At 32.0% G+C, this 10,641-nt stretch overlaps 1 protein-coding gene across 2 annotated transcripts in view; it reads left to right on the top strand.

The window, feature by feature from the left end:
* LOC101515089 (D-lactate dehydrogenase [cytochrome], mitochondrial) overlaps nucleotides 1-8,977 on the top strand; it is a 10,685-nt gene extending 1,708 nt beyond the window's left edge. Inside the window, exons 3-18 of one of the 2 annotated variants that reach the window (XM_004494234.4) lie at nucleotides 116-216; nucleotides 1,080-1,128; nucleotides 1,504-1,596; nucleotides 1,755-1,869; nucleotides 2,002-2,062; nucleotides 2,546-2,582; nucleotides 2,658-2,719; nucleotides 2,900-2,996; nucleotides 3,998-4,072; nucleotides 4,182-4,290; nucleotides 5,746-5,855; nucleotides 6,132-6,194; nucleotides 7,162-7,241; nucleotides 7,387-7,517; nucleotides 7,668-7,711; nucleotides 8,423-8,977. In XM_004494234.4, coding sequence (XP_004494291.1) covers nucleotides 116-216; nucleotides 1,080-1,128; nucleotides 1,504-1,596; nucleotides 1,755-1,869; nucleotides 2,002-2,062; nucleotides 2,546-2,582; nucleotides 2,658-2,719; nucleotides 2,900-2,996; nucleotides 3,998-4,072; nucleotides 4,182-4,290; nucleotides 5,746-5,855; nucleotides 6,132-6,194; nucleotides 7,162-7,241; nucleotides 7,387-7,517; nucleotides 7,668-7,711; nucleotides 8,423-8,542 — 1,347 coding nt within the window. In that variant the 3' untranslated portion in view covers nucleotides 8,543-8,977. Of the gene's footprint in view, nucleotides 1-115; nucleotides 217-1,079; nucleotides 1,129-1,503; nucleotides 1,597-1,754; nucleotides 1,870-2,001; nucleotides 2,063-2,545; nucleotides 2,583-2,657; nucleotides 2,720-2,899; nucleotides 2,997-3,997; nucleotides 4,073-4,181; nucleotides 4,291-5,745; nucleotides 5,856-6,131; nucleotides 6,195-7,161; nucleotides 7,242-7,386; nucleotides 7,518-7,667; nucleotides 7,712-8,422 lie in introns of those variants that run through there. The other variant, XR_001143590.3, reaches the window with a different exon arrangement.
* Nucleotides 8,978-10,641: the final 1,664 nt, after the last annotated feature.

Below are 10,641 nucleotides of genomic sequence, written 5' to 3'. Positions count from 1 at the left end.
CACTCTTTCTATTGAAATAAAAATAAAGTCATACTAAATGAGAAGTTGTGTTGCACCTTCGGGCTTCAACCTTATGATTATCAGCCTGAATTTTTATATTATTTCATATCTACAGGATAACATATCACTTGATTATGACGAGAGATATATCCATGGAAAACCACAAAACAGTTTTCACAAGGCTGTTAATATCCCAGATGTGATTGTTTATCCAAGGTGAGACAAGCTTTCAACCTTTGGTTGAAATTTGTGATTCATCATTAATCTTCCCAGATGTTATTTGGGTTTACCTTATGGAGTTGTAATATTGCAACTGCTATATTAAATATGCTTGTGGAGTGGTCATGGTGGTATCAAAGAGACTTGGTCTAGAACTAGATATTTTGTTAGTAACCAGTATCATCGTTCTGAACACCACTTGGATATATCACATACTCTTGTTGACTAAGGCTATAGTCTTGACAATTTTTGCATGTGGAGTTCATTTATATACAAAATAACTTGTATTTCTTTCATGTTTGACCCCACTGCTGTTTAAAATTGGAGAAGTTTTTGTAGCTGATTCTTTGCTGAAATAAATTTCTAGTTAACAGTTAACACGGTCACCGGCATGCTTACAGAACAAAAAATTGATTAACCTCCATCACTATCAGTTCTCTGAATCCTGCAGAACCATATTTCATGTTTCCTTATGTTAAGTTTTATTTTTGCACCCATGTTTTATATCTAATTTCTAACTTTATTGAGAATAGATAAAATGACTTCTTTCAACTGCATTGCAATATCCAAAGTCCGAATCATGCATGGTCATAAATTCTTATGGATATATGACGTTCTGATATGCCGTACTGTTGATTTCAAAATATGCATATATATATATATAGCCTGACAGTTTTTGACAAAATAAGAAATCAAATCAAACACTCTCACACATGAAAAAAGTATCTAGAATGGACATGAATGAATACAGGAGAGTAAGAGTTTTAAAATATTTCTGATTGCCGATATAACGTTGAGGTAAAGTTATAGCATCCACCTCTATTTTTTTTCTTGCATTATACTTCGAGTCTCATTTGCAGATCTGAAGAGGAGGTCTCCAAGATTGTCAAATTATGCAACAGTTATACGGTATGAGTTCTCCAACTCATCTAACATTAGTGAATGGTGAACATGTTTAAGCTGATTGTTTTACCTTCTTACCATCTTATTTTAAAGCCATATGGATCAGAATTCAGAACAAATACATATCCTCCATATATCTCTTGTAATCCTGCACTTTTCATCACAGTATTTGTGTCTATTTTGTTCCCTTTTAAACTTAATTTCTGCTGTCTCCTTCATACTTGAATTGTTCTGCTTTTATAACTGTTTCCGGGATAGTTGATCACAAATATCAAAAGTACGATTCCTTGTTTTTGTAACTGTTTCATGGATGCATAATGCTAACAATGATTTGAGAAACCGTTAAACTTGGTATACTGTTCATTTATTTTTTGGTATCAGATTCCTATTGTACCTTATGGTGGAGCTACATCAATCGAGGGTCACACTTTATCCCCCAATGGAGGGGTTTGTATTGACATGTCATCAATGAAAGTATGTACCATTATGTAAAAAGTATATTTGCGTAGATTTATTCAAAATTTCAAACATGCAGACTACAGTACAATTGTACATATAGGCACCGATTGGAACTTAAAAATGAACTTTACTTTAGCTATTATACTTACACAGCCTACTGGTTCGATCTTTAGAGAGTGAAAGCATTACATGTTGATGACATGGACGTGGTTGTTGAGCCTGGAATTGGGTGGATGGAGCTTAATGAGTATTTGGAACCTTATGGCCTATTTTTTCCACTTGATCCAGGTTAGTTGGATATGTCCTGGGAATATTTCTGATTTTTGATGAACAAAAAGAGACATGGAAATCTGGAATAAAGCATTGATTTTTTAAATGCACGTTTCCCTGAACATTGAAGCATTTACTTGTTACAAGCAGGTCCTGGTGCAAGTATTGGAGGGATGTGTGCTACACGCTGCTCTGGTTCATTAGCTGTGAGGTGGTTACTTTTCTTCTGTTTTATGTTTATTTTCATCTATTGCTTGCAATCACTGTCACCTGCTGATTTAAATGTTTGACCTCTGGGTGTCAAATTGTCAGTGTTTAGAAGGTCAAATATTTCGTCGCTTGTGGCTTATTAGTTTATATAAAATTACTAAACTTGATTAAGATGTAAATGTATCACGTAAATATCTGGATCTTACAAAATTATGTTAAAAGAAACTACAGAACTTTTTTATCTATTGCTTGCAATCACCGTCACCTGCTGGTTTAAATGTTTGACCTCTGGGTGTCAAATTGTCAGTGTTTAGAAGGTCAAATATTTTGTCGCTTGTGGCTTATTAGTTTATATAAAATTACTAAACTTGATGTAAATGTATCACGTAAATATCTGGATCTTACAAAATTATGTTAAAAGAAATTACAGAACTTTTTTATCATACTAAGAATGACATGATAGTTCCCCGGTACTATTTTGCAGGTATGGAACTATGCGTGATAATGTCATCAGCCTTAAGGTTTGTTAATCCCAAATTTCAGTAGTGCATTGGTGTGATGATGTATTTATAGTGCTGAGTATGTAATACTTCTAGGTAGTTCTTGCCAATGGAGATATTGTGAAGACTGCATCTCGGGCTAGGAAGAGTGCTGCAGGGTTTGTTATGTTCCTTTCCTTTTATCTATTAATCAACTTCACTTCTAATTTTTTCACCTTCCATGAATGGATGCTTCACAGCGTCTTTGAATTTATTGCAAAACACTTCATAGAATCCCCCGTGGAACAGATATGCAATGACATGCTCTTGTTATTTTATTTAAATTATATATATTCTAGGTATGATCTGACCCGCTTGATGATTGGGAGTGAAGGAACACTTGGCGTCATAACAGAAGTAACACTCCGGCTTCAGAAAATTCCCCAGTTTTCTGTGGTACATTATTAAATCTAAATATTATATTCTCTTGTTATGTAATTTAATTGAAACTCATTGAAATTTTTCTTGTTGATTCTGATCCCTGACATATATAAATGCAAGCTGTATCATCCAAATTCTGAACTTGGATTGCAAGGTCACTTGTTTCTAGTTTCTGTCCTCAAAAAAATCCTTAAGCCGAAGTGCATGATGTGATTAGTGAACTTTGCAATGTTCAGATGTTACTTTTTGTGTTTATGCTCTGGGGGATATCTTAACATTGGTCTATTCCTTTCTACCTCTTTGTGTTACAATTCTTCTTCCTCTTTTCACTTTATTATCTCAATATCACACGGGAAATCTGAGCTAAAAAGAGTTCATTGTATACACACTCTTCCATAATATCTGAAGGTCAAGGTGCATTAAACTATGTACTTTGAAGTTTAATTTATTGATACTGTTATTCTGATAAATTAAAGATCAAGCAAGGGCCCGTTCACTTTTGAGAGAATGTTTATGATTTCATTTCTTGTTTTGACTTTTAATTACAAAAGTGCCACATTTTTTCTGATTTTTTCTGTCTGCAATGATTTGTACAGTAAGCAACCTTTTTTCTCTTTCTTTTTGTGTTCTTTACAAATATTTGAAAACAGGAAAATTATTGAAAACAAGGTGGCAGTTGATCCATTCATTATTATATAGATTTCATCTGCCCACTGAATATCATCTGGTACTTGTTTGTTTTTCATAAAATATTGGAGTTTTCGAATGGAGATTTAAAATTATAAAGTCTGTATGTTTCAACATTCAGGTCATTATCATCATAGAAAAAAACTTCTGAACTACAGTTCTTTACCTTCACTGTGAGTGAGCTTCTTTTAGGTGGTGCATGAGGAAATATGTCCATAGATAACTTATTGCATCTTTTATTCTGCCAGAATGCATTCTGAGCTATTGCAATATGTGCATAATGTGAGTTATTTTAATTCACACAGATTACCTAACTAATAAAAGCACAGGTTGCAATGTGCAATTTCCCTTCTGTGAAGGATGCAGCAGATGTTGCTATTGCCACTATGATGTCTGGAATACAGGTACAATTCTGACTTCAAATTTTCATATTATATCATTCTTGATGCAATCATGACTTTCATATTATATCATTCTTGATCCAATTGTGACTTTTCTGTTTATGGTGATTAGGTGTCAAGGGTAGAGCTATTGGATGAAGTTCAAGTCAAAGCTATCAATATTGCTAATGGGAAGAATTTTCCTGAATGTCCAACTTTGATGTTTGAATTTATAGGAACAGGTAAACATGGATGTATATAATTTGATTTATCGAATATCTATATTAATCATTATTTCCCACATACATATGTGTTTTTACCCATGGATCATGAAATTGGAGAAAATTTATGTCGATGAGCTCAATCTTTGTAGAGGGGCAAAGGTAACAAAGCTTAGAACATGAAATTAAGAATTGTTTCGTCTGGCTATCTCATTATTGGATACAGTGTGAATCTGTTATATATTAGCTGAGAAGATTCTTGGGTTATGATGATGTAAGCTTCTTATACAATAAACATTCAAAATGTTATATTGATATTGGTTATGGATAAAAAGATAAATAGTATATATAAAAAACTAAAGAGGTGAAAGAAGAGGACATGAAGTACACAGACTAACAAGATCTTATGCAGCCTTTCCCCCTCATAATTCTATGAAATAAATGGAGGAAAGGCAACATACTCGTTCAAATTGGTCTCCCCAAATTCTGCTCTACACTGGTGTAATTTTTTCGATGATCACTGGCATAAAATGTATTACCTGGATATAGCAAAGCATCATTTATCAAGTTGATAGCATTATAATTAACATTCGTAAAATGGATAAAAGAAGCCAAAATCTTCTTGGTGGGTTTAGTAATGTTAGGATTGATTGGCAAGGTATGGAGATTGAGTCCTACATTGGAAGTATGGAATTTCAATGTTGGGTTTATAACTTCATATGGCTTTGACTCTTGGGCTCTCTAACCATAACTGGAAGAATTTAGTCACATAACTGGAACAATTTAGGAGATTTTAATTAAATACTAATAGTTGCTTAATTAAACTCTTCTTCAATTAGTACTTATTATATGAGAGCTTATGCAATAAGTGAGTCAATTCAATAAGCTATTTGTGTTGAATATGCACGTTGAAAAGTTATTTGTTGTCAACAATCAACATTTGTTTTTACCATAAAAATCAAATTTAGGGTAAATGGGAATGGAAGATGGGATGGGTGTTGAGCTCCACATAAGCTAAAACCAACTTATGGACATTATTATAAGCTCTTTCGAATACTTAAGCAAATGTTAATTTCATAAAATAAGCTCTTCAAAATGCGACTTTAGTGTAAAATGTTAAGGGGTAAGTTTTACATAAAATTAGGGAAACTTATGGACATTATTATAAGCTCTTTCGAATACTTAAGCAAATGTTAATTTCATAAAATAAGCTCTTCAAAATGCGACTTTAGTGTAAAATGTTAAGGGGTAAGTTTTTCATAAAATTAATGAAAGAAATAAAATTATATTGTGGTTTAGTTTATTAATTATGTCATAGTATAAAAGACAGATGGTCCCAACTGTCTATGAGATGGGCTAAATACAATGTATCCATCAGTAATAAATAAGGCAGCGTCCTTTTTAATGAATGCACCACATTTTCCTACGTAATTGCAAAACCTAGCTTACTGATAATCTGATGTATATGTTCTTCAGAAGCATATGCGCGGGAACAAACACAAATTGTTCGAAAAATTGTTTCCGAGCACAATGGTTCAGATTTTGTATTTGCGGAAGAACCTGAAGCAAAAAAAGAACTTTGGAAGGTAGTGATCCTTTATCATGCAAGCATTATGTCTCTCCCATCTCCAAAAAGCTTTTGCATATGTTGGTTGTTTATCATTTGCTTCATCAATGAGAAACCCATGCACAATTTACATTAGGATTTCGAAGAGTGTCTCTCAAAGTTACTCTGTTGCCACCCCCATTCATAGTTTCGTTTCTGTCTTGTTCAACGAGATATTTTGTAATCGTTCTCACTATCAAATAGTCAGTGTTACTATGTATTTCTTCATTTAGGTCAATATCTTGTTCATGTGCAGGTAAGAAAGGAAGCACTCTGGGCTTGCTTTGCTATGGAACCTAATATGGAGGCAATGATTTCGGTGAGTTAGATGTAAAGTATATATTAATTTCGACATTGTGATTTACATGTATAGTTGTTAGAAACCAATTAAAGTTTTTTGTTAATTATCTGCTTTATGGACTGCATTGCGTGACTTTTTTTAAGTTTATATTAGGTTTAAGTGTTTAATTGCAGTTTTGGCCTTCCTATTTTCACCCAATTCGCGAAATCGGTTCTCTTATTTTAAAATTAAACAGCTTTGGTCCCTATATCAGATTTCTTAATTAAAAAAAATGTGATGTGAGATATTTTAAACAATGTGACATATGAATGATTAATATCCATGAAAATGCAATAAAAACTCTCGTTTCAACTTTTGAAATTATTCATTTTTGTAATATAATTTTTAACATATAAATAATTATTCATCTTACGGGACATGCGAAAATAGAAACTGAAACAAGTTTCTCACAAGTTGTTCTTCCCGTCTTTGATGGGGACAACTATGACCTTTGGGCAGTAAGAATGGAGTCTTACCTAGAAGCTTTGTACCTTTGGGAAGCCGTGGAAGAGGATTATGAAATCCACCCGCTGCCAAAAAATCCTACCATGGCTCACTTAAAAAACCACAAGGAGAAAAAAACTAGGAAGGCAAAGGCAATATCATGTCTTTTTGCCGGTGTTTCACAAACAGTTTCACCTAATTATCGATGATTTAAGATCACACAGCTTATTGTAGATTGGAAAATGGAATAAGAAGAATGATTTGGTTTCTTTTTTTGAGCATATTTTTCATACATCATCTTTGTGCAATAAAAGATAAATGAACACATTTTGTTTCTTCCTGATCCAAGACCAAAAGTATAGAATACCTGTGTATAAAACTTGAAATAGAAGCATTTGAAGCAACAATTTTTTTGTTTCATACGTATTCAAATATATACAGACATGCTGAATTGTGCATTAGTTTCTCCAAGGGTGTTTTGTAACATTTTTTACTTCTGCAGGATGTATGTGTTCCTTTATCTCATCTAGCTGATATAATTTCAAGGTCTAAAAAGGAGCTGGATGCTTCGCCACTGGTTTGGTATGTGTGATCAAGGTTATTTGCATATGGATATTGAAATTGGATTCAGTTGTGTTATTAAGTTTATACTTTATGTTTTACTTATGTTGATGGATGATCAAACAAACTGATGCCAATGCATGTCACTATTGTTGTTTCTTGACAGCACAGTGATTGCCCATGCTGGTGATGGTAATTTCCACACAGTAATTCTATTTGATCCCACAAAAGAAGAACAGCGGCAGGAAGCAGAGAGACTCAACCAATTTATGGTTCGTGCTGCCTTATCATTGGAAGGTATTGATAATAAATTATTGACACATCTTGCTTGTTAGTGTAATATTTCAGGTGCCTCTAGCATTAATTATTTTTCTTTTTGAAATCCTTCATAATGACATGACAAAGCAGTTAAGGTTTTGAAATTTGGTTTATTTTGCTTCAAAACAGGAACTTGTACCGGTGAACATGGTGTTGGCACTGGAAAAATGAAGGTACTGAACTAGTATATATGTTTCTTAAAAGCTCTCTACACATGATGTTAGTTACTCGTGAAACTTCCTACTTAGGTCAACAAATCTTATAAGCTATGGACATATATGGTTTATCATGTATGTTAGGGTCCTTTTACTTTCTATGTTTTCTGTTGTTATTTTCACTTCAACTAATAAGCATAGAAGAATATAGATCAAATATTCTCCTCTACCCATGTCTTGAAAAACAGATTTAACCTTATCATTATTTTTTTAAATACCAAAACACTATTTCCGTTGTTTCTTAGAGTGAAGTCATCCTAGTTTGCCTTCTATCTTCTCTATCAAATTGGTTACTACACGAGTCTTTCATCTCCTTGTTAGTAATTTTAAATGAACCTAAAATTTAGAAAATGAAAACCGAAAATGTTTTTAGAAAGTAAACATAACATGACCTAAAATAAGCCTTTGCAGTAATCTGGCTACATAATGGCAACAGAATGCCTAACATGAATTGATTTAAACAAGAAACTAATGGATCCTTTGTTTCCACAATTGGTATTTATTATGAATCACAATTTTCATGATAAGATTGGCAAGAGAAGTTATGTTTTGATGCTCCATGGTTCTTTTTGGTGGTTTTTTATTTTCAAATGGGTTATGCCTTACTTTAGAATTATGAGTTTATTGTTAAAATAATAAAATTCTCATCCTTGGGATTTTTTTTTCCAGTATCTTGAAGAAGAACTAGGAGAGGAAGCATTGAGGACAATGAAAAAAATAAAAACAGTACTAGATCCTAACAATATCATGAATCCAGGAAAACTCATCCCTCCCCATGTTTGTTTATGAAAGTGCCCCTCACTCCAATAGCCAAGTGTGCAATACAATCTCCTCAAATTTACAAATTAAAACCTTGCGGCTTTTAGCATCAGGCGGTATCTATTGAATCAGTTCTCTTACTGTATAAGGGCATAGTGAACTCTTTCTTCATTGAAATGTTCTAGGCCACAGTTTTTTTGCCTCCTGTGTCCAAGAAAGTCTATATGTGAAGATGTAATGCCATAGTCCTTTTAACAGTACTTTTCATGCAGTCATTATGCTCCTTTTCATTTACCTTTTAAATTTTACTCTACTTAGGGTAAGTCAATAATTGAAGACATTTTCAATAAGTAGTCGAGCACTATTTTAAGTTGTTATATACTTCGAATATGTTTCGGAGACAAAATAAAACAGCGAGGTTCTGTACATTGGGCTTACAATTATATACACCATTTTTTTTATGTTTCTTTTGAACTCAACTCATTTAAACTTTAACCAAAAATATCTTACATACAGTGGTATGTCAACTGGTTTATTAAGTTTTAATTTATTTATTTTTATTTATCAAATTCATGAGATCAAGAATGAATTATTGTTTGGCAAGTAGCATTTTCAAAATGCAAAAACTTCTGCTAGCTTGAGGGATACGACAAATGTATCTTATTTGATTTGATTTGAAGTCCTACTCTTTGCCTTAACACAATTGGATAAATTTGGATATAATTCACCCTATATGCATTTGTAAGTAGACTAATTAGAGCCACAAAGTTTGAGACTGATCTTATGAGCTGTACTTTTTTCATAATTTGATTGGTATGTTTCTCTCATTTGCATTGCAGATGCTGAGTAAGATGGACTGTTTGGAGATATCATTGCATCATAGAAACACAAGTTCATAGTCATCTTGAGTAAAAAAAAAATTCATAGTAATCTCAATATATGTTTGTTGGGTGATGTTATATACACCACACAAAAATTAAGTATCTAACTCCAATCTTTTTAAATTTTTCATTGTTAAAAAATATCAAATTATTCATATCGTACCTCAAAATAAAACGCTCGCCTTCATTCACATACTTTCAAGTATTAAACGCTACCCTTCACCAATCACCATCATCCTTCTTCATCGTCCACCATTCTATGCCCATTCATCCTTCAACATGTATTAAACGTCATTTCCCCCCCTATATTTTGTGAGGAATCTTAATTAAAACTTCAAATAAGTCTGAAAAAATAAGTTATAATTTCAAACATTATAATTCTAGATTTAAATCATTAATAAGAGAAAAATGAAATAAATTAATTGAACAATATTGATACTTGAATTACAAGACTAACTAGAATATTAGTTAGTTAAAACACTTATTAATTAAGTCTAACCATGTAAACTAATTAAATATATAATACCATGTGTATTTTAAGTTTTTGAAATATAAATACCAAATATGGAAATCTAAATATAATGTTTTTGGATGTTAAAAATTCTTATATATAACGTCTAAAACTGTAAAGTTTCTAGATGCAGAAAACGAATATGTATTATGTCTGGATTTTTGTTTTTGAGATTAAGAGTTATGCACAATAAATAAATAAAATGAAAAGAGAAGTTATACATATGTTTATTGGCAAATAATAATTAGTTGTCAGTGTTTTTTTTTTAATCTCTTTATCTCTTATTTGTACTTTTAATTGTAAAATTTATTTCTATTTTCGATGTGATTGACGAATTATGGATAATCACAATTAAATGTGATTCATGTAATTTTAGTTGCAGACGTATTGCGATTACAGGGAAATCAAACCATAAGCTCCATCACAATCACATACTTTTTCAAAATACCTTTCATTAGATACATCCGCTTGGTGCTCATAATCAAATGCACCAACTATATAGGCCTATTATCAATGAAGATTCCATATAGTAGCACTTCATTGGGTCTTTTTAATAAATAAAAGTGAGTCAAAAAAGTTAACGTATATAATCTAAATTTTATATTAAATATATTGCCAACTCATTATTTTTGTAGACCTAAATGAGAAATTCATGACCACATTGTTTTCTCAACTGAAATTTTTTGAAATCTTGTTTTTCTCATAAAAAAAATTTAGTGAAATTTTTTGAAAATTCT

Source organism: Cicer arietinum, chromosome 3 (genome assembly GCF_000331145.2).
Source record: "Cicer arietinum cultivar CDC Frontier isolate Library 1 chromosome 3, Cicar.CDCFrontier_v2.0, whole genome shotgun sequence".
In the NCBI taxonomy this organism is placed as follows: domain Eukaryota; kingdom Viridiplantae; phylum Streptophyta; class Magnoliopsida; order Fabales; family Fabaceae; genus Cicer; species Cicer arietinum.
The sequence above is the reverse complement of the archived record's forward strand: the minus strand, read 5'-3'. Positions and strand labels throughout refer to the sequence as shown.